This window comes from Cryptomeria japonica, chromosome 4, assembly GCF_030272615.1.
Source record: "Cryptomeria japonica chromosome 4, Sugi_1.0, whole genome shotgun sequence".
Lineage (NCBI taxonomy): Eukaryota > Viridiplantae > Streptophyta > Pinopsida > Cupressales > Cupressaceae > Cryptomeria > Cryptomeria japonica.
This window is the reverse complement of record NC_081408.1, coordinates 344,051,932-344,077,094: the sequence shown is the minus strand read 5'-3', so window position 1 is coordinate 344,077,094 and position 25,163 is coordinate 344,051,932. Positions and strand designations below refer to the sequence as shown.

At 39.3% G+C, this 25,163-nt stretch overlaps 1 protein-coding gene across 1 annotated transcript in view; it reads left to right on the top strand.

Annotated features, from left to right (window-relative positions):
• The window catches only part of LOC131063617 (porphobilinogen deaminase, chloroplastic), a 68,749-nt gene that overhangs the window by 21,037 nt on the left and 22,549 nt on the right, over positions 1–25,163 (top strand). Inside the window, exon 2 of the mRNA XM_057997496.2 lies at positions 13,052–13,457. Coding sequence (XP_057853479.1) covers positions 13,052–13,457 — 406 coding nt within the window. The remainder of the gene's footprint in view (positions 1–13,051; positions 13,458–25,163) is intronic.

The following is a 25,163-nucleotide window of genomic DNA, read 5'->3' as shown; positions in this document are numbered from 1 at the left end:
ATCCCACCATGATTCATCCAATATCCTGACCCTAATTCTTGCTGCCCTCTCACTGCTGCTCTGCTTCCATATAGTCCAATTTGGGCTGATCACCATATTGCAAAGTGCCACTTTAACTTTCACAAGACGTCTCAAGACGATTGTGTTTGATGCAAAACGGGTCTCAACAACCTATAACACAAGTTAATGCCAAAATGATTAAAAAATAAAGCCAAACTTTAAAGGAGAATACACAATGAAATTATGAACATTGGAAATTTAAAAAATCAGAAAATGTAAAATCAAATTACTATTTCACTTACCTTCAATAGCTCCAAATTTGAAAAGGATATAAAAATCCCTTGAGACATGTGGTGGTTTGTGATGAACATTTGGATGTCCTCAACCTCTGCATACACACTTTTTTGATCCAATCAACTTTATTCCCAATCTTTTGTAGCATAAGATTGAGTGAATGGACCGCACAAGGTGTCCAAAAGATTTGATGATAGCGTTCCTCAACCAACAAACCAGTAGCTCTACATTTTTTTGCGTTGTCCGTTATGACTTGGACAACATTGCGGGGTCCCATTGTCTCAATGGCGGAGATGAGAATATCAGCAATAAATTGGCCATCTTTTACTTGGTCTTCACAATCCACAACTTTAAAAAACATTGCCCCTTTAGGGGACACTACTATGACATTGATCGAGGGACGATTTTTAGAATCTTTCCACCCATCTGAAACAATTCTAAAAATCGTCCTATGAATCCCTTATGGGCTTCAATGCATCTTCAATCCCCTTCACCTCTCTTTCCAATAAGGTTCGACATACCTTCTCATAACCTGGGCCCTTATACCCTCTTGGAGCTTCATTAACACTTCTCAACATTTTCTTCCAATATGGGGAGCGAACAACATTGAAAGCCAACCCATTTGCATATATGCACCTTGCTACTTCTTGGTTGGCTATGTCTCGACTCTCATTTTGAAATGTGGTTTCTAAAGGCCCCTTTGTTCTTTTGTGTGTAATGGGTGCTTTGTTTGCCCTCTCGGGTAAACGGTTAAATGTAGAAAGTAAATGCACAGAACATAATGGAAATATATTAAATAACCAGCCTCTGTATTAATTCCACAGTCCATGTACAATAAGTGCTTATAACATTACATCTGACACGACTAACATGATCATCCTTCGAAGAAAAGGTACACAATATATAATATCCGAAGGGGTACGACACAACCGTCGCGACTCCAACTACCTATCCGTCGGCTAACTAACTGACCGTCGTAACTCATTATTACCGACGACAACATAAACATAATATGCCAACATAAAATAATGATTATTCCCGGCAACATCATCCCCCCCAAGAAAAGAAGTCGACTCCAACGACTTAATACAAAATAGAGATGAACGGCAGGAACTACTGACACCAGTCAGGCCCGGATCTTATACACTTGCTGCGTCCTCGCCTAAAAACCCTTTTCTGCTACCATCCGATGCTCAAGTGCGGATTTCACCAATATTGCTTCCTTTGACATCAAAGTCCTCCTGTGCCTAAACCAAACTTGTCTGCAAAACACGTTTTTCAGTCTCAGCTTCCACCAACTGCTACTCAAATGATACTGTCTCCCTAGCCAATTTGTCCTCGATAGCCACCCATGCTGCGCTCCCGGCATCCAACTCCTGGGTACGCTGAACTAAGTCTCACGCGACTATTGCCTCCAACCTGGTGGTCAGTTCCTCCCGAGCCCTCTGTGCATCCACCAAGGCAACCTCACGTCCAGCCGAGACATACTCTGAGTTCCTCAAAGCGTACCTAACCTGCCTGGAGGTGGCCACAACCCGCTGGCACAAAGGCTAGGAGACACCTCAAACTCTGTTTGTTCCCAACCTCCAAATCCGTCTCCCTCTACAGCTTATGGCGTCCCCGCCAATGCTTAGCTGCAGGCTTCTTTCTCACAATACGGACAACCACAACACTTCCCGTGGTCTTCTGTAGCTCAAAATAAACTGGGGGTCTAGGGGCAGCGCCCCTCGCGGGGTCTGGGGCAGCGCCCCTCGCGGGGTCTGGGGCAGCGCCCCTCGCGGGGTCTGGGGCAGCGCCCCCGCGGGGTTGAGGGGAAGCGCCCCTCGCGGGGTCTGGGGCAGCGCCCCCGCGGGGTTGAGGGGCAGCGCCCCTCGCGGGGTCCTGGGGCAGCGCCCCAGATGTGCTCCCTGGGGTGCCGCCAACACCAAATTACAACCCTCAGAACCATACGAAAGTCCATGGCGCATAGCATTTCAGTGATATTTTAAGATGCCAAAAACCCTTCTTTTCCACTCTGAATTTCCAGTGTCTTGGCTTCAAACTCCAGCGAATCATTTTAAATCTGGTCGTCGTCGGTTTTTTTTTTTTTTTTGGCACTATAATGTCCCCGATGGCACCCCGGCCATACAACTTCTCTGTACGGTCAACAACAACATTGGCACCTCCGATCGTGCGGCCACCTTCCCAATCGTGCGACCACCTTCCCGTGCGGCCTACACCCCTCCACCGTACAGCGGACCATGACGACGGAGCGGCTGTGCGGTTGACCACCGCACGGTGGTCGCCGTCGGTGTTACCACTGCACGGTGGTTGCCGTCGGTGTTGCCACCGCCGGGTGGCCCACCGCACGGTGGTCCATTCCTTTTTTTTTTCCTTTCTTCTTAATATAATTTTTGACCGTACGGTCGCCTGTCATACGACCGTACTTTTTTTTAATTTTAATTTTTTTTATTTCTCATCTCCTAATTTAGTTGTCTTAGAGAGTCGTCTGCTCGGGTCCCTTGTCTCTGGGATTGCCCTTCATCCTTCTCGGTTTTCCTCGCTCGAGAGTCGCCTGCTGTGGTCCTGTGCCTCTTGAGTCGCCTGCCTGGCCTCTCAAGTCCCCTTCCATCCTCTCGGGTGTCTGTCCGGGCTCTCGGGTGTCCGTCTGGCCTCTCAGGTTCCCTGCGCGCTTCGCGTGGTAGGGTTTTAATTTGGGCCCGTTGGTGGCCAATCTATTTTCAATAGCCATCCGAAGACCTGGAACCACAATTTCTACAGGGACCACGGTCTCCTTCCCATACATAAGAAGAAGAAGGATAATAAATATTTTGAAGGCTGCGGCCTTCCACACAGGGTTCCAATCGTTGCCGACACTCTTCGGATTATTTACGTCGCCAGGGTTTGGGGCATCTCCCTTCCAATATTCTCTGTATTCTGGCAGGTACTCCTCTGTTGGTTGCTCTGGTTCCTCTACTTCGAGCCTGTAGCTTTGAAACATTTCATAATCCTCCATTTGCCAATGGAAGAGCCCATTAAATGAGCATACCTCATCTTCAGAACATCCCTCCAATTCGAGCACCCCTTCACTGTTCGACTCCATCGCGTTCTTGCCCTTGCTTTCATCGGGACCCCCTTCCCCTCTATTAGAGTCCTCTGAGTCCGAGTCGGAAGAGGCGAGCTCTTCGCCAACATCTTGGGTGTGTAGGTCAATGGTATATTTCCACCCTCCCTTCTCCATGGAAAGTGTATTTTTCTTCCAGTTGTGGTTTACCCTCGCGTTGATCAACCACGCTCTCCCCAGGATGGCGTCATAGCCTTTCTTCTTCGAGGGAATAACCACGAAATCTAACATGAATGGTTGCGTACCAATCGTCACTTGCTGGGCCATCAATAGGCCGAGTGGCTTAATGCCGTGTTGGTCCGCTCCCACCAGGTTGAATGTGGGTGGCCATAGGGTGGGCTTCCCCAGCCGCTTCCATGTTTCTTCTGGTAGTACATTCACCCCAGATCCCCCGTCCACAATGGTGTCCTTCAGAATGGTCCCACGGATACCCATTTCTACCACAGCTGGGTGTCTACCACTGCTCAAGGCTAGTAACATCGGGTCAGTCGAAGGGCTGACGGAAACCTCCACCTGTGGTGTACTCTTCGAAGTGGTGGCGGGAACCCGTACCTGTGGTGCACTCGACGATGCGGTGGCGGGAACCCGTACCTGTGGTGCACTCGACGATGCGGTGGCGGGAACCCCTACCTGTGGTGCACTCGATAATGTGGTGGCGGGAACCCCTACCTGTGGTGCACTCGACACTGCGGTGCTTTGCACATTGGTGAGGATGGCAGTCCTCAATTGTGGCATAGAGTCTAGAAGGTCTTTTACCTTTATCGGCACCTCTATCTGCAAGATTTGCCCAATGATGTTATTTTCCGCTTCCGTACGGGATGATGTACTCGCCACCTCGTTGTCCTGTCGTTCGGTCGTCATCTCACGTTCAATATTGGCCTTTGCCTCCTGTAATCTCTCCTTCTCCGTACGGGGGTCGGGATAAGTGGCTTTTTTCGTCTGAGCGCGGGTGATCGCCAGTACTTCTTTCTCACCAGTCTTCTCAGCCTTCTCAATGTTGAGGAGATTAACCCCTGCCTGTGGGCAATTTGCGTCCTCATGGTCGCCTGGCCCACACCAACGGCAGAGGTGTTGAGGGGTGGCTTCCTTCGTGCAATCACGGGCGAAGTGCCCCCACTGATTACAGGCCCTACATTGGATAATTGGCCGGCCCTTGGCGTCATACTGGATACGGCTTCCGTTATTGGTATTGTTGCTATTCCTTCCGCCCCCGCGTCTGTTGTCCCGGTATCCTCCAGATGATGTCGTTGTGTTAATATGTTGGCTGGTACCCGCTGGTGTGGATGTTGTGGCCTGCTCCGTGAACAGCACCTGGTTCATTTGCGTACTTCGGGTTTTCATGTTGTATGGGCACTCCTTGGTGGAGTGTCCCATCATTTGGCAAATCTCGCAGAATGCCTTCTTTTGGCAAGTACCCTTTGTGTGTCCTTCCTCTTTGCACTCAGTGCACCATATGTCCCCTTCGTTCCGACCAGTGCTTCTCATTATTTTGAATTCCTTTCTCATTCGCTCCATGTCTTTCTGGAGCGCTTGCACTCGTTTGCCAGCCTCGTTGTCGCTACTGCTTTCCTGTGAAGAGTCATCGTCCTCGGATGAGGATTTATTACTTTTCTTCTTCTTTGATGTTTTGTGTTCACTCTCCCGGTCCATCGCCCTATTATAAGCATCGTCATATGACGTCGGGGTTACAATTTTCATCTTCCTCCGTAGGGAGGATTTCAGCCCTTCCACGAACCATCGTTTCTTCAATCCATCTGCGGGTTGGCTTTCCATTTTACCCAAGAGTTCTTTCAGCCTCCGACTGTATGCCCGTACTGTCTCCCTGGTACCTTGTTTGGTACTGTATATCTCCGTTACAATTTCATTGTCATCACGGAGCAACCGAAACTCCCCCGTGAATTCCTTCTGTAGATTGGCCCACGTGGCTACTTTTTGCTTGTCCACATCGGAGTACCAATCTATGGCAACTCCTCGTAACGTGGCTGGGAACTGCTGTACCCAGTCATCCTGGTCTGTTACTCCGTTGGCAGACCAAATGGTTTCACATGTACGGCAGTGCCGTAAGGGGTCTTCCTTGCCCTCCCCTGTGAACTTTGGCAATTTTTGTTTACTTGCCATCCCACTGCTGGGTCTCGCTCCTCTAATTCCTTGTGTGCTTGTACCTGGCGATCCTCCGCCTCCTGCAACTGAACCTCCACTTGTGGGTCCTCCGGAAAAAGTTGCTGACACCGAACCAAACAAATTGCCTCCCGTACGGTACCCTTGTGCTCCCTCGGCACCTTCGGTCGTACCGTCACCTTCCGGTGTCTCCCTCCGGTTGGTTGTCTCCCTCTGGTTGTCCTCTGAAATGGACAAATTCTTTAGCAAGTCTTTGGTAGCGTCGATCAGGTTTAGACTTCGCCTTGTTTGTTCCACCAACTCTTCGCGGCTTCTTACCCTACGGTGGTATTTTGGCGAATTGTAGAGTTCTCCTTCGGCACCCTCCGTGACTCCTTCTGGCAGCCCTACAACAGTGTAGACAGTGTAGTTCTCTCCGTCTATCTCTACCTCCACAACCTCCGTGACACCTCCTGGGTTCCCTTCGGGCAACCCCTCGGCCAGTCGTCCCTCGGCAAGCTGCCTTAGCCTACGCCTTCGTTCTACCTGCTGTCTGAGATTCAACGCGGTTTGTGCCACTTCCCATTCGTCACTCTGTATCTTTTTATTTTTGTCCTTATTTAGTCTATTGGGCATAAGTCACTTCCATACACAGCAAACACACGCCATGTACACAAAAAAACTTTCATTATTTTTATTTTTTATTTTGCCTTTCGGCCACAATTTATATCAGCAGTGTGTCGGGATTATTACAAGGTTCAATTTCCCCTTCGCCTCTTGCCATCACGCTCTGCGTCCCATGACGATTGTTCCCTTTGCGCGTCGTCGGCCTCTGGGTCAATCTCACCGATGGGTAGGCCCGTTGTGTCCGTGCGCCATCCGTGTCTTCCGTTCCCGAGTTTGTCTAGGCACCGGCACCAAATGTTTGCCCTCTCGGGTAAACGGTTAAATGCAGAACGTAAATGCACAGAACATAATGGAAATATATTAAATAACCAGCCTCTGTATTAATTCCACAGTCCATGTACAATAAGTACTTATAACATTACATCTAACACGACTAACATGATCATACTTCGAAGAAAAGGTACACAATATATAATACCCGAAGGGGTACGACACAACTGTCGCGACTCCAACTACCTACCCGTCGGCTAACTAACTGATCGTCGTAACTCATTATTACCGACGACAACATAAACATAATATACCAACATAACATAATGATTATTCCCGGCAACATGCTTCACTTTGAGGCTCAACTGTGGAAAAGAAGGGGTGGTTTTCTACTACAACATTGGGATTAGATGGGAGTTGCATTCTCTTCGTTTTTTTTGGAGTGATTTGATTCAATCTACGAGCTTCTCTCTTCTGCTGCCTCATGCTCCCTAATATATTTCAACACCGTCTCATCTGGTATAGGTGTACCATCTTTTCCAAGGCATTTTTTGATGCCTCTTCCTGGTATTCCACACAAATGGCCTACCACCCAATAATATGAGCTATTACGTTCTTTATCACATCCTTGGCATCTGCAACAAAATCCCCCTCCTCTTGGAAGCGGTTTTATAATGTCAACATACTTCCATAGGGGAGAATTTGGATCATTTGTTTGTTTTGATTGTTCATTTGTGCTTATGGACGAAGAGGTAGATACCATTCTAGTTCCTATGGCAAGAAATAGTATGAACACATTCAAAAACAAAAACAAAATAATGAAAAACAAACAATGTTTCATGTTTGACAATTTGTGCAACAAAAATAGTTGAAAAAAATGTTCAAATACCTACCTCTTTCAGCCAATGGGAGCTTGCAAATGTGTGGAAATGATGCTGCAACACTTGTTGAAGATTCAAAAACCAGTCTACAACTCCTATTTGATTTTGGAAGCCAAATTTTCTTCACCCTTTCTTGAACCTGCTAGCAAAAAACTATTGTTTGCAACACAAATGAGGAGAAATGAGCCAATTTTATGTTTTAAAACTCACTTTTAGGGTTTTATTTTAATTTTGAAGTGTTGGATTTGAATAAAATATTAAATTTTGCAAACAAAAAGTTTTTTTGGGCCGCCAGACGCCCGGGTTCGACCTAGGTCCACTCGGGTTCAAACTGGGTCTGCCTGGGTGCGACCTGGTCCGGACCAGGCCCCCAATCATGGACCCTGCCCGGACTCACAGTCGGACCAGACGAGGACCCAGACCAAGACCAGGGCCTAGGGGGCTGAACCCTGCAACTTAGGCTCAAATTTCTCAAAACCCTAGGCTATCAACCTCATTTCTAAGTTCGAAGGATAAAAACCCCAAAATAGACAATACAAATTTCCAAACTTAGCCAAATTTCTTCAAAACATTTGCAGGCTCGAGAAGATCGAAGAAATTGTTGCCAAACCATCCAAAAGACCACAACCAAAAGACCAAGCGGATAAAAATGTAGGGGGTCCCCATTTGGAATGGGGTGATGTGTGATTAGGTCACAACAGTGAGGAATCACTTGATGCTTTTGGAGTTGACTTTCAGCTTTTTGGGAGCTCTGCAAACTTCTTGGAGGAGTTTTCTAATTTTAGTAAGTCACCAAATTGCCTCTGATCATCATCCCAAGTCTTCAGTATCATTTTGGTATGATCAAAATTTGACTTTTGTGTCATTTTAGTGTTTGCAACTTGGGTAAATTAAATTAATTATTCACTTAAGTTGTCTAATGTTGAAAATGTTAATTGAGAACTTTGTGTAATAATTCGTTAAATGGTGTATTAAGTGTGCTTCAAGTTGGACTCTTGGGGAAAGGGGCCTTTTTGCACATGATAAATTATTGCAATTTTTCAAAAAGATCTTTGTGGAGGAAAAAGGAAATATTATTTTTAAATTATTGTTTTTTTCCCTCTAGAAAGGTTATAAAGTGATCTTGTGAGCTCATTTGCAAGGTTAGCCATGAGATGATATTTTCCTTTGCTGTGAAGAGAACCTGATTTCTTCCAAAATCTTTTGAGGATAAAAGCCCTATCGAGATTACTAGTTTTGGGGATGAAAATTCCTTATCTAGTTAGTGTGTTCATCTGGGAATCACCATTGTGCTGCAAAGTGAAGCTTCAGTTTTTGGGTTGCAGATATGAACATTTTTGATGTGTTTTGAATCTTTAATAGATTGTTGCTGTTATGAAGAATTTTAGTCAAAGATTTTAGGTGTTTTAAGGGCAATCGAAGGAGTTAATTGCTGTTGGGCCTTACTATTTCTAGTACAGGTTGTGCCAACTCCTACTGGTTGCCTTTGTGGGGTATCATTTGAGTTTTTGATTTCATCTACTTCTTGTTTGGGGGCTTGCTTTCTTCTTACATGCAGGCCACGCACTTTGGGCGGAGCTGTAACAAAATAGGTAGGCTGTATGTTTGGTACTTGCTGGTGCGTACCATGCTAAGAAGGGCTTGGGAATTATCAGTTGGAGTACCTAGCTTTTGTGGCATATTTCTCTTGGTTTGGGGTCTCCCTACCTTTGTTTCAAGTTTCCAAACATTTCTAGGGTTGAGAAATGAATGTGGGATGAGATTCTGAAGACAATTTGGTGCTGTACCTGCTGTACCAGCGACATATCAGACCTGCACATGCTAAAATTTGTTATCAGACTGATATAATCTTCTTCTAATGTGTTGTGGAGTTTGGATGTGCTTTGAGGCGACAAATCAGCTTATAACCGATTGATGGTGTGTTGGGTATGAGTTGTTAGTGTCTTTGGGGTGATTTCCTTGCTGTCCAGACCTGTTGCAGTGTTTTACAAGGTGATATCAGACCTGCACCAGCTTTCTTCATCATTTTTCAAGGCATCTCATTGTCCTTTCATAGTTGAGTTGGGTTGTTCATGATATTTGGCTCTATATTGAGGTGTTACAGAAGTTTTCTTATTATCAGCAGTTATTCCTCTTATGTGGTGTTATAGTGCATATGAACTAACCTTGTAATACTTTGTATGATTATGCTGCCAAATATTTGTCGTTTCTATGCATTTTTATATTATAAACACTGGATGGTAGTACTGTTAGTGGGTTTGATCAGTGCTCATTGATGTGTCTCCTTACCCCACTAGACAAGTGGTTACATTTGTATTTTTCTTTTCCACTGAATAAGTGGAAGTGCCCTTTGTTTCTCACTGAATAAGTGGATGATTTGTATTGCACTCCGCTGAATAAGTGTGTAGTGTTCTTTCTTTCAGTATTGCATAAGCACTCCACTGAATGAGCGAGATTGGTCAGTTTACCACCTAGTGAATTTCCTTTTCACTTGTAGCCTTCTAGTTAATTGTATAGTTCTGAATACTGTATGCTCTCACCTTGCCTATCTTGGGATGTGGGTGATCAAAAAGTGGAAAGGACATTGTATTGCATTTTACTTTCATTTGGAAGTTATTTTCATAAAATAAATTTGGGATGTATATTAAAGTATGCCAAACCCTTTATCAGGTATGTGATTTTCTTCTTGTTATTGTGGCTCTTTTTTGGTCCTTCTAATCAGTTTTGGAGCCACTCTCTTTATAGAATCTCTCTTGAATGTGTGCATGCCTTGTTATTCCACTTGTATTCATGCATGGTTTATAGAATCTTCTGATCATACTTGTGCTTGCTTTATGGATTGTTCTTCCCTTTTGTAAGTGTTCATGCCTTGTGAAATCTTCCGTTTGTACTCATGCACTTTATGTAAACTTCATTTTCTATATGTGTTCTACTATGTGGTACATTCCATTGCTATATATAGAGCCTTGGAAAGGGGATATGGAGATCACTCAAGGAAGAAGGTGGTGGTTTGGTGGCCATGGGTATCGGAGAAGGGGCACATGGGATTGTCCGACTCGGGGTATAGAGTGCACTCGGGATTTCCCTAGCCAAGGCTTTTGTGCGAGTAGGAACATACTGTGTTTTTACATGGGTCCTCCAAAGTGTGCCATAGCGAGAGCCAATACCATTGAAATCTTCCTAGTGTGAGAGTGATCTTTCCAAGCATTGTGAATAAGTAAAGTACTAAACTTATTATTATTCAAAGATATATACAATTATAAATAAATGAGATGGAGTTGATTTAATTAAATTCTCTGAAGATGTTATTTGTTCCTTTTTAATAATATTCTTGTCATTGGATGCCAATTTATATATATCAATGTCGGTGATCTTAATTTTCTTAAGTTAGTAAACATTAAAAAATAAGTATTTTTGTGCATTTGTATCTAAATTATAAATATAATTCATAATATTTAAACTTAGTTATTAACAGTAACTATTCCACTACCATACACAATTAACTCTGATATATTAAATCTATCCAATTTTTATACTTGAACAAAAGTAACATTACATTTCCATCACATTATTATGCAAGCTTGCTTTAGATATGTAATTGAAATTCTTTGTAATTCTAGGAACTGATAATTCAAGGAAAAGGTAGAATGGTTAGAATGGCTTTGTGTGTAAGGAAGATGCAGACACGGGGAACTGCATTTCATCTCCTACAAATATTGGTGCATAGTGATTTGGAAAATAGATTAAGATTTTTTCTGATTAGACAGTTCAAGTTTCAGGTTAATAGCCTCACAATGTCTCAATTTCAGTTTTCTAATGAAATATTTAGTTTCTAGCAAAAATTAATATACTCCTTTGACTTAGGAAATTACAATACTAATATCTACAAGTGGCCGAGAATAGACTTTTCAAATTGTGAATTTATAGACTAAATTTCAGAATATAGACAATTATCCAATCTGGTAGTGGATTGTTCCTAGTAATATAAACTCAACTAAATATGTTGTCAGTATCCCTTATGGTCTGTTCTGAATAGATTTTTATAATATCAAAGCTTGTATGTGGTTTTGAATTATATGGCATGGTAGGATAAATAGTTTAATGTATGTGTTTTTTAAAAACATCACTTTTTTAATGGGGTTAGCTGACCATCCCCTTTAATTTTCCAGGACGTCCCCTAGGCATCTTCACATCCCTGGAACATTCTAGAAATGGGGATGGCCCAGAAAACGGTGGAGATGTGTCCCCATTTTTTCTTGTAATATTCATGTTGTATGGTTATCTTAATGTAATGCCTGTTTTTAAGGTAAAATATGTATATATTTATGATTTTTATATTTTTTTTTGTATGGATATACCCAAAATATGCCAACTCCATTTTCTTATTGTTGTACCTACTTACCTGAACCCCTGAACCCAAACCCAAACCCAAACCCATAACTTTGACGTTATGTTGTAAGGTCTGCATGTGTTCAATGTGCAAAAGCTTGATTTATTGATAGAGATAAAGAACTGGGAGATGCATTTAATATCTATTAGGATTTGTTGATGTTAATTCAGAAATCCTATAAATTACTTATGGGCTGAACCTTGTATTATTAAAGCTACCTTTGTGGATGTCTTGTTTTGAGGAATTGCCTATGTTGGCTCACAAATCCCACAAATTACTTTTGGCCTCAACCTTCTATCACTAGAGACATGTTCTTGGATGGCTTATTCTGAGGAATTGCTTATGTTGGTTCATAAATCCTACAAATTTCTTTTGTCCCTAACCTTCTATCTTTAAGCCTCCTTTGTGAATGTCTTGATCTGATTAATGCTGGCAATCTCTTTTTCTGGTCCTTTTCCTTTTTGACAATATACAAAGCTGGATAACTTGTTATTATATATTTATAATTTCTAAAGAAAATATAAATGTTGTTCTTAAATTTATATGTTATTCTAGAGGGACTTAGTTTTTGATAGCTTTAGATGGGCTAGCTTGCCATAAAAGATCTTATTTTGTGAAATTTCACATGTGGTATGCCCATTCTTATTCTCTTCAGACCTGTCCTCTATGCGATTCTAATTTTTTGTAGTTTAATTTGTTTAACTAATAAATGACAGAACCACCAAACCCTTTTATTTTGCACTTGCAAAGAACAAAGGTTTGTATGAGGTAATGTTTGCAGATGCTGAAGTTATGAGTACCATACCATTTATTTTATCTTATGCTATCATGTTTATATTTGGCAAATGCCAAATAAATACAGACAATGAAGCTATGCTGATCAATGTAAGTTTGTTTGATGACATGAGTTGCCAGTATCCGTGAATGCAATTGTGGAATTAGAACACGGTGCAGTTTTTTATGCTGTTAGTAATGCTTCCAATGGTAAGAAAGTTGGGGCTCTATAATTAAGGAAGGTTTGGAAAGCTCAGCCTGGCATGATTGCTTTTGTTTATGTGGTTGATTGATATACACTTTCTTGGATTATATACCTCTAAAATTTGATGTTTTACAGTCTTTTGCTAATTTTATTGGATAAGATTATTACTCAATTTGTTTAGTGAGATGCTGTCTTATGTCTGGGCACAAAAATGTCAGTTGACAAGTGCAAGATTTATTGAGATGACTAAGAATTTTTTTAAAAAGATTTGGGGAAAACAACATCTGATTCTCTGTGTATAAACACTTAATATATCTTTCTGCCTTGATTGATCAGTCCTGAGAAAAGTTAGAGATGACAATTGTCCCATTCATGGATTGATAGACTTTATTGCTGTTTATGTAGGACAGTCCTCTGGCACTTGCACAGGCCTATGAGACACGGGACAAGCTAAAAGCAGCACATTCTGAACTTGCAGAAGAGGGTGCAGTGGAGATTAGAATTATTAAGACAAAAGGGGACATGGTGTTAGATCAGCCACTTGCAGATATTGGTGGCAAGGGGTTATTCACCAAAGAAATAGATAATGAACTCATAGAGGGTAAGATAGATATTGCTGTACACTCGATGAAGGATGTGCCCACATATTTGCCCAGTGAAATAATTTTACCTTGCAATCTTCCTCGTGAAGATGTTCGAGATGCATTTATATGCCTTACTGCAAGTTCTCTAGCAGAGCTCCCAGCTGGAAGCATAATTGGCAGTGCTTCTCTTCGAAGGCAATCTCAGTTGCTTCACAAATATCCGTCATTAAAAGTAAGAAGCATGCATATTTCATAGTTTTCACCTCTCATCAATTATTATACTTTTGGTGTTAATATTTCATTTGATTAATGTGCCTTGAGTACTATTCAGGTTACTGTATTTATAAATGCTAGATGTTCATCTATTGGGTTTGTTCAAAGATGTTATCTAAACCTTCTCAAGATGTTGGAAATTTTATTTTTTACTTATCAAGCTTTGGGAGAAAATTGAGGAGGGAAAAACTTGAATTGGCATTTGGGCCATGCTTTGTAGCCTACATCTTTTTTCCACAAATTGTTATGTAATGTCCCCTAATTAGTTATACTTTAAATTAACCTAATTTTGCCCGAATCTAAAATAGGTAATTAACTTTATGGGAGTACCTTTGTATTCTGTTTTCCTGCAACACAAAATTAGAGAACATATATGAAGTAATACTTATAAACTGAAACATATGCTAATGAATTAGATTGAGTGATATAATTTTTTTAATGTATTAATTACCATTAGTATTATATTTGTTAGATAAAATGAGATTGTAGGTTAGTTGCCATTCTTTATCATCCAATTTCTTAGTGCACTAGGGTAGGCTGGTTGGATAGGGTGTCCAAGAGATCCTTCACCCTAGGCCCAAGAGCAGATGCTACATCCCTCTTGGCTCCATGTGGCAGGTGTTAAGCATCCATCATAGAGTGGCGTGCCTAGTGAGGTGTCCTATCGCCATTCCCCCTTATCTCAACCACCTCCTCTCTTAAGCCCAAGAGCAGATGCTACATCCCCCTTGGCTCCATGTGGCAGGGGTTAGGCATCCACTATGGAGTGGCGTACTTGAGAGAGGGTCCCTCATATGTAACGAACTATTTATGTTATTCTAATTATATTCATTATTTAATTCTATTATGATAATCATAGTTGTCACAAATCCCATTACATTATATTTTCATTAATGCTTCCTGTTAGTATTAATTTGTATCAATCATTATCTGCCATTATTCCCTTACGATATGATAACAAATTGTGCAAACTGAATTTGATTGCCTCATTCATCCTTGGGTTCATTGACAGAGATGTAAATATATATTGTGTTAAAACAGTGATATTATGTGAAATTGTCTTTAAATTGCTTCAGTTTTATGTTAGTATAGCCATCAATTTAAATTAACATTACATTCAGCAGTTCAGATTCAGTGATACACAAATATGATTATGATATGGAAGATGCTGTTTTATCATATTATAATATTAGATTAGAAAGTACCAAATACGTACCTGTCACTGCTTGCTCCTGTTTCCTATCCCTGCTGGCAGCCTTGATAATCTCCTCTATTGTTATTGCTTAGTCGTGTCAATCATTATTGGTTGTTTTTTTAAGGATCCTATCACTTATTTAACTAATCATTCTTCGATCTGATTGTTCTTCCTTAAGGCAGCGATACCATTAATTGCAATCATTATTGGTTGCTCATAATAAAACGAGAATATATTCAAAACTCTAACCGGAATATTGGGAGGGGGGGATATGACAGTATGAACATTATAAGGTTTCGTATTATAATTAAACATACATATTAAGCGCATTCCTATGCATACCACCAATAACAAAGATGTTACTGCCTGTAACTTAATAACAGTTCTCATCTGAACTGATCGATGGTGATGTTACTGGATGCTTTGATTCCTTTCCTTTATATCTCTCAATGTGAGGGAGAGGTCACACCTCTTCATCATGTATGCCCTTTGGCAAGAGACACACTCTTTCACCATTAGCAGTCTTTGAAAGAGTGCAACTCTTCATTATTTCTGCCCTTTGAAAGGGACACAACCTTTCACAATCAGTTCTGCATTTCTGATTCCCCAAATTATACTCTCTCAAATGAGGCTCTCTTCTCCCTTTTATACCTCATATTTGGGAGAGTCACAACTTATCATTTCATACCTTTTGTCCATTCAGTAACTTAATTAAATTTTTAATTTAATTTAATTATATTCTTTTATATTTTAATTTTAATTTTATTTTTATTCTTGTAAATTTTAATTTTATTATTCATATTTACCATTAAATTCTATTGCAAAGTGGGGACATTACGATCCGCCCCACTCAAGATTGCTTGTCCTCAAGCAATGATCATGGAGTGTTTAAAATGATGAAAGTGCTTTGGAAACACACATGGAACAAGCTTGTTGAAAGCCATCAAACATTATGCGAAGCATATTCAAGACATAAGGCATACATTAGGAAGGCACACAAACCATGACAGTCTGAGGCAAACACATAAATGAACATAAGATATGTAGCATATATACAAGACACCAAGCTTTCATGAGAAAGGTACACATACCAAATAACCATGAAGTTTCCATGTTGAAGACACATTCCATACGTATAGACATATGTAAGGCATGAAGAATTTACATGTAGCAATACACGTAATCCAGGAAGCCTGAACACAATGCATGAGTTATACACCCGAATACATAGGAGGCATAAAGCATGAAGTGTACACATGAGCATACATAAAGCATGAATCATACACATGAATACATGTAAGACATGAATTAAACACATTAATACACATAAGGCATGAATCATACACATGAATCACACACTTGAATACACTTAAAGGCATGAATCATACACATGAATACACACAAGGCATGAATCACACACTTGTAGTCACGTAAAGCATTCAGCATATATGTGTAAATCATTAAGTATATATTTGAAAGGTACTCATGGAGTAAACATGCTGAAGACACATCGATTGCAAGGCGAACACATAAATACATGCATGTCACAAGGCATACATATAAAACACATATGCTGAAAGCATATCAGATCTGAAACAACACAAATCATACATGACAAAAGCATTCATATAAAATACACATGGAGCAAGCATACTCAACACACATTACACACATATAGGAATGCACTGTTGGCCTTAAGAGAATGATTGTCAAAGTAGGTTTGCCCTGCAGGATGGCAGAATCATGCTCTGATACCACTGTAATGTCCCCTAATTAGTTATACTTTAAATTAACCTAAATTTGACCAAATCTAAAATAGGTAATTAAGTTAATGGGAGTACCTTTGTATACTGTTTTCCTGCAACACAAAATTAGAGAACACATGAAGTAATACTTATAAACTGAAACATAAGCTAATGAATTAGATTGAGTGATATACATTTTTTAATGTATTAAATTACCATTAGTATTATATTTGTTAGATAAAATCAGATTGTAGGTTAGTTGCCATTCTTTATTATCCAATTTCTTAGTGCACTAGGGTAGGCTTGTTGGATAGGGTGTCCAAGAGACCCTCCACCCTAGGCCCAAGAGCAGATGCTACATCCCTCTTGGCTCCATGTGGCAGGTGTTAAGCATCCATCATGGAGTGGCATGCCTAGTGAGGTGTCCTATCTCAACAACCTTCTCTCTTAAGCCCAAGAGTAGATGCTACATCCCCCTTGGCTCCATGTGGCAGGGGTTAGGCATCCACTATGGAGTGGCGTACTTGAGAGAGGGTTCCTCATATGTAATGAACCATTTATGTTATTCCAATTGTATTCATTATTTAATTCTATTATGATAATCATAGTTGTCACAAATCCCATTACATTATATTGTCATTAATGCTTCTTGTTAGTACTAATTTGTATTAATCATTATCTGCCATTATTCCCTTACAATATGATAACAAATTGTGCAAACTGAATTTGATTGCCTCATTCATCCCTGGGTTCATTGACAGAGATGTAAATATATATTGTGTTATAACAGTGATATTATGTGAAATTGTCTTTAAATTGCTTCATTTTTATGTTATTATTGTCATCAATTTAATTAACATTACATTCAGTAGTTTAGATTCATTGATATACAAATATGATTATGATATGGAAGATGCTGTTTTATCATATTATATTATTAGATGAGAAAGTACCAAATACGTACCTGTCACTGCTTGCTCCTGTTTCCTATCCCTGCTGGCAGCCTTGATAATCTCCTCTATTGTTATTGCTTAGTCGTGTCAATCATTATTTCTGCCCTTTGAAAGGGACACAACCTTTCACAATCAGATCTGTACTTCTTATTTAGTCAGTTCTGCACTTCTGATTCCCCAAATTATCCCCTCTCAAGTGAGGCTCTCTTCTCCCTTTTATACCTCATATTTGGGAGAGTCACAACTTATCATTTCATGCCTTTTGTCCATTCATTAACTTAATTAAATTTGTAATTTTATTTAATTCTATTCTTTTATATTTTCATTTTAATTTTATTTTTATTGTTTTAAATTTTAATTTTATTTTTATTCTTTTAAATTTTAATTTTATTATTAATATTTACCATTAAATTCTATTTCAAAGTGGGGACATTACTTGCTGCCAGTGATCTTCATGTTTCTTTTGGGTAGACAGGTTGATATCTATCTGGTAACCAGATGACTTTATTTTTTTCATAGTGACCTATTGATGCTTTGTTTTCCATATGCTAAATTTTCCAAGATTGGATATGACTACTGAAACTAATATCAGTATATTCTTAGCTTTAGACATACATGCAATATGGACTTCATCATTTAAATGCACCAGTGCTATAAATATGGAATGAACATGTCACCATGATAAAGGATTAGAATATATGTTGGGAGTATGTTTTCTAGTCTTTATTTTTAAAACTTTGCAAAATATTACTTTATCACGAAAAATAGAGTAACATAAGTGGGTACCTTATGAAATATCTTCTCTCCACAGCATGAGGAGAGATAGCATCTTGCCTATACAACAACTTGCAAGTAGTCATCATTCTTCTTAAATATCTCCATTCTAGACATAATATGATCAGCGGAGGCAGTTAAAATAATTGAGCTTGGAGTGTGAACTGGATCTTGATTTGTAAAGAAAGAAATTGCAATAAGCCATACATTTTGCCATATTTCCTTTCCATGGTCTCCGATCATCCAAGAATCTCCTAGTAAAGACCCTTTACAATGTGGGGGGCTCACAACAAGATTGATCTGTTCTCTGCAAATCCACTGACAAGAAGGCTGTAGCTGTTTTGCATGGCTAAAAGGTATGTAGCACAATTTTGTCATGCTGACATTGGACACAAGAAAAACCTGTTAACTGCCGTTCAAATGCAAGTATTAGTAGCTTCAACATAAAGGATTTGATGTGATCAAATTCAAAAGTGGAGATCTATCCTGTAAAATTTTCTGACCTGATATTTTTATGCCTAGATCTAAATGTTTGTGCTCTATTGCCTCTGCTTGATGAATGCTATATGATTTACAGTGGTGTAATTCATAGTAAATACAGGAGATTTTTGGGTTTAGTAGGAATGCAAGTGTCAATATATCTGGAAGGTAAATGTTCTACGAACTTCATATCATTTGCAACTTTCTAAGGACATTTTTGATATTTGTGTGCATTTAATACTTAAAGAAATTTATCCAGAACACATCATGTGAATAAATTAAAATACAATATAACCTGATTGTACCAAGCATGGTATTTTTGGTTGCAAACATTCATGTATAGAGTGTCACAACTTGGCCTTATGTCCTATTGTCTATACTCTATATGCCACTTTATTTCAATTAAGTCTCAACTACATGGAGAATTGATAAAAATATGCAATAATACACATTTGTAGCTCCAGTTCAATCTCGGGATCATCTTTTCTTGCATTCTTAAACATTACCTATCTAACAATATCCTCTATGGATGTGAAGTTACCATAATTACCGAATCCAGTTCAGACTGGATTATTTGAACCAGATGTATTTGTTTGGTTTGGTCCATATTTTTCAATCACTGCAGAAAATTTTCAGAATCTTTTTGAAAATTCTTGATTTCCAAATTTTTAAACTCTCCAGTGAATAAAAAATATCAAATCTGCTAACTATGTTTATTACTGGTTTGAAGTTAAAATTATCATGACTTGGGTAGTTGCTTTCATGATGATTGCTCCTCTAGAATGCATTTTTCAGTTCTTGTTATTGCAGTGGTTTGACTTGTATGGGTAATAAGATTACTGTTCAACATCTGGAATGTGTATCACAAGTAGTGTTATTGGGGTGCAGACCTGCCCGAAGAATACCAGTTTGGGACATTCTTGTACTAGGAGCATAGGTGTGGGTGTAGGAGGCTTTGAAAGGTTTTAGGACTTCAAGCTCTTTAACAACCATGTACCCTCAGTCCTCTCTTTCATTTCCTTTGAGTCGTATGTTTCACGCTTTTCAGTTTGTAGATGTGGTTTTGAGGAGGTGCATTGGCCTGTTGCAAATGTTGGATTGATCTGGAATATATCCACGATGCTTTCCTTTTATAGTATCATTTTCGGAAGTAGGTTCCAATCAGATTTTAGTGTTAATTTGGTAGAAGGGGCTGGCCCCTTGGGCGGATTCCAATGTTGCCCAAGGCAATTGGAATCCGCCATTCCCTAATTACAATCAACACTCCCTCTTAATTAGGGAGAAAGATAATCTTACATCCAGGTTACAAGATTAGGGCCCAACCCTAAGTAATACATACAATGTTTAAATTGTAATCCGAACTTAGCTGTCAACTTCAAATATTCCTGAGAGAGGATCACAACAAGTAGCCACAAATAGTATCCCATAGTATCCATCTTGTACTGCCTGTGGAGGGTGAATTCAAAACTTTAACATGCACACTTGCAAGTCATGAATACATACACAAATATTCATGCACATCGTGGAGTCTTTCCATGCCATCGATCACGCATATCCATCATTCATTGTCTTTACCTCAGTCTTCTCCCAAAGAAGAATGTAACATCATAATCTTCCATCTTGTACCCAAGCATGGAGTGGAGTTACATAATCATTGTTCTCCATAAGCATAAAATGAAAACATAGTCCTCCATCTTGCACACAAGCATAGAATGGAATCTAATAAACATAATCCTCCATCTTGCACACAAGCAAGGAATGGAATAAACATAATCAGAATATTGTAGTCTTCCATCTTGCACACAAGCATAGAATGGAACTGCATAACATAGTCTTCCAGCTCGCACACAAGCGTAGACTAGATCCACCTTACATTGCTCGCAGAGGGTGGAGAGAATCTTTTCTACCATCTTACATTGCCCGCAGAGGATGGTAACAATTACTCTTCTCCCTGAGAAGATTACACTACCACCTTACATTGCCTGCAGAGGGTGGTTGATACAACACAATGTATCACTGAGGTTGAGACTCCCTCTCAACCAAGGCGGTGTTCTCCACAGCTCCAAGTCTATCTTTTGAAGTACTCAAGCTTCAAGAGACTTGGTGAGAACATCTGCAACACAGGATTGTCCTGCCATAAAACACTGAATTGTCAGGTATCTCTATACAATCCTGATAATAAATCAAAACAACATAACAAGAATTTTGAGAAACCACACTGCTTCTCTTGATGCAACACTTGCAACAATGTATTTAGCTTCAGCAATACTCAATGCAACTGAGGACTGTCCCTATAGGTCCAACAGATCGCAACAGGTGAATGCTTGAAGTGTTTTCCTTGTCCGTAACACTTCTTGACCAATCTGAACCTAAGCAGCTTCAGCCCATAATCAATTGTGTCTTGCAAATATCAAAATATGCTTGGTTGCAACAATATGCTTAGCTTTGATTAGCTGAATCACTCACCAATCAACCTGCCTCTATTCAGATGAATCTGCAAGATCATAGTTGGTTGTAAACTAAGTCACAGGATACAGCGATTTTCATGGATGAGGTTCGAATTTAATCGAATTTCAAACTTCTATAAAAAAAATCGAATTTAATCGAATTTATTCTATAAAGCATTGCTATCCGCCTCTAAACACAACTCAGTTGGTCGTGGGAATTCTTTGTATATGCTTTGTATCTATTGGGTCATGGGTGTCTACAACTGTTGGGTCGCCCTCGGATTTTCTCCAACAAGGGTCGCTATTTTGATAATTTATTAGAAGTATACATATATTTAAAAATAAACAAAATTATAGAAGGCGAATTTTATCCGAATTTTTTTTCGAATTTTTCCCTTGTCGAATTTCATCCGAATTTCATGGCTGTCGAATTCGAATTCGAATTCGAACCTTGTGACTTAGGCTACAGACATACTCAACTTCTTTAAGTTAGTTTCCATATAAGTTTACAATCCATAATTCTAACATAACAGTATAAAACTTGACTTAGAATAATTTCATTAGATCCTTGCCACACTTCTAACCTAGAAGTAATGCATTTTAGGTTTAGATCTTCCATCTCAATTCTGAGCTAATTCTTTCTTATATTAAACCATGAGGCTATCTTTATCAGTCAGAGTTAGATCATCCACATAAGAAATCAGAATTAGCATTTCAAATACTTTAAGGAACAGGTTAGAATCTTTACAAAACCCTAGGCTTATCAAGTACTCTTTCATACCAAGAGTTTTATTGAAGATCATAGGGCTCCCTCTTAATCCTCAATATCAGACTGATAGCCAAGCATCATAGATCATAAGTATTCATAAACAAGGATGAGAAATGCCAACTTCACCTTTTATGAATTGGACCCATGGCTCAATTATGATTAGGACATATCCTCAAACTTCTAATTGAATGTGAAGATCCTTATGCCTTATTTCAAAGCTCCCTCTGAAGCCACATCAATCCAAGCTTATGGATTTCTGATGTCAGTATGGCCTTGACCCTCGGCATACATCACCTACTATATGAGGTTATATAAAAATGACCTTGGGTGAGGATCACAACATTCATGATAAGTTAGATGCATCCCTTTAACAATATAACCAATGACACATAGAATGCTGAGACAATACTTATGTGACACAAATTAAAAAGAGCTAGCCTGTAACGCACAACCTTGAAAACTTGTACATCACCATACAGGTTATAACAAAAATCTAATTTTCATAAAGAAACTCATAAGCGTTAAGTCATGATCATTTTCTGCCTCACCAGGGTTTCCACAGATTTGAGGTTTATGCATACAACCATTAGTATGACCTAATAGAGTCTACAATTAGCTCAAAACGTACGGTAGTTATCAACTAGAATAATTCTAAGTCAGCAATTGAGGATATAGTGTATATTATTAATTTCCATAATACTTCACACTTCATGATAGCAAATACTCAACTGAAAAGTCAGTTTTATGTAACTATTATAGAATCATTCAATTGATAGTCAAAACTCAATCAGATCATAGGTGAGGAAGTACTAATAGAATGTTTACAAGGAGAGTGAAGTATACTTAATGAAGATACTAATCAAGCAATGATAGTGAGAGCCTATACTTCCATGAATCAATAGCAATTAGTAAGCTGCAGTATATATAATCAAAATAATTCTGATAAAGGATTTAGATCAAACCTCTAGACATCCAACAACAAATACATCAAAGGAATTAATCTTCGGATCAAGTATTGTGAACAATAAATTCCTAGCTCACTTATTTATGACATTTATTTAATGAATACTTCATTTACTCAATTAGCAGCGATATTTATGTAACTGACTTATTTTCCCTTATGCACATAGATAAAGGCACACATAAATTAAACAAAGTTCAAAACAGAGAGGAAATATTCAAGTTCGCAATGTCTTTACAAATATGAAGTTCAACTTTTCTTCTTTGTTTTGATCTCACTCATTGGAACAATTAAGCACTAGATATTTAATGTGGGCATAGATTCCATATTTAATTTTAGTATTTAATTGATCAGGTCACAGACAGGCACGTACACAAAATTTCCCCTACTAGGTTTAGGCCTGTTTAGCCATAATTAATCTATTTCAAAATACTTATGACTTCAACTAAATTGATTAGAAGACAAAATCTATCTTAACATGAATCAAATTTGTGATATTTCATAGTTCAATTAATTTATCAATTATTAATAAGTAAATTGTTCATTTACCATACTAGAGAACTAATTATATCATACTAGATAATTAATTTTATCATCCATAATTCTTAATGCAAGTGTCAACCTACGTTGCTACTTCAGTTCTAAGGAAGAAGGGGATGTCTATGTTACCAAAGCGCTCAGAGACCAAAATACAATAGGCTCCCTCAAAGTTTACTGGGCCAAGCCCTATCTTGGGACCATACCCTCAAAGTGTACGGGACGCTGATCCTTATCCTATCTTGGGACCATACCCTCAAAGTGTACGGGACACTGATCCTTATCCTATCTTGGGAATCATCCTATTGATTGGATTTAGACTGCCCCTCTTTGGAAACAACTCCATTCCCAACTTTCTTAAATACTGACAGTAGTAACAAGCATTAGGCTATAAGTATACTAACTTGTCATGTATTAAGAATATATATGAAATTAAGTATAACTGTCATACATAATGCAGTCCATATTAATATTATTATTAAATTCTGCAGAAGAACATTATCAGGTATCATATATTAAGCATACATATTAAGCACATCCCCATGCATACCACCTAGAACAAAGATGTTACTGCCTGTAACTTAATAACAGTTCTGGTCCGATCTGATCCGAGGTGATATCACTGGATGCTTTGATTCCTTTCCTTTATGTCTCTCAATATGAGGGAGAGGTCACACCTCCTCATGTATGCTCTTTGGCAAGAGACACACCCTTTCACCATTAGCACCTTTTGAAAGAGTGCAACTCTTCATTATTTCTGCCCTATAAAGGGACACAACCTTTCACAATCAGATCTGCAACTCTTATTTAAATTAGATCTTAACCACTACATAAAGTTGCAGCCCAAACGAAATAATAAGCCCTTAACAACAACCTTAATTAACCAAGCATCCTCTTATAATATTCGGTTTAACAAGGACTAAATAAAAGATTCGTTCATTTAACATTTAATGTTTTCATTGACATCAAAGTTGTCTTATTGAGAGATCCTTATATTTACTAACCTATCACCAAAGAAGGAAGGAACAAGAGACTGAAATTACATGATTAAATCTGATCACTGGTTAGTACGAACCTAGCTCTGATACCAAGTTGAGACATGGACCAGCTAGGACTCGAACCTAGGACCTTCCATACGCTGCTGGAGTGCTCTACCACTGAGCTACTGGCCCCTCTTGGACCAATCCATCGTCGGTCCAGGTGTGGCTTATTTCCAACACCAACACAACGGCCCCAGCGGGGTCGAGGGGCAGCGCCCCTCGCGGGGTCCCAGGGTAGTGCCTAGGGCGCGCTCCCTGTCGTGATACAAACTTCAAAACCACTTGGAACTCCACGACGCACATAGTTTTTTTAATTTTTTGAGACGCCAAAAACATTGTTGATGAAGCCAAAAAATGAAGATTTAGCAGTGTATAACCAGCTGCACGGTTCTTTCTGCCTTCTGTGTGTGTACAACTTGCCAAGTTGTCTCCTATATTGAACCCGTATGACCTTCTACCAACTACCCCCACGTACAGTTTTTGCTTCATGTCATAAGAACTTCCTCGATTGCAATTCCTCGTCTAATTGGTCTTCGTACAGATTCAATATTCCAACTTCCTGTACGGATTTCCGGATTTCTCTGAACTTGACAATTCTGTACGGATTTCGCCAAAACCCCTTCTCAATTCTGTATGGACTCCCTCCAACCTTGTACGGATGTCTGCAAATTTTTCGTGTATCCCTTCACGCCTCGTACGGATTCCTGATGTACAGATGTCTTTACTGTTCGTATCGGCCGTATGACATCCTTCTGGTTGTGCAC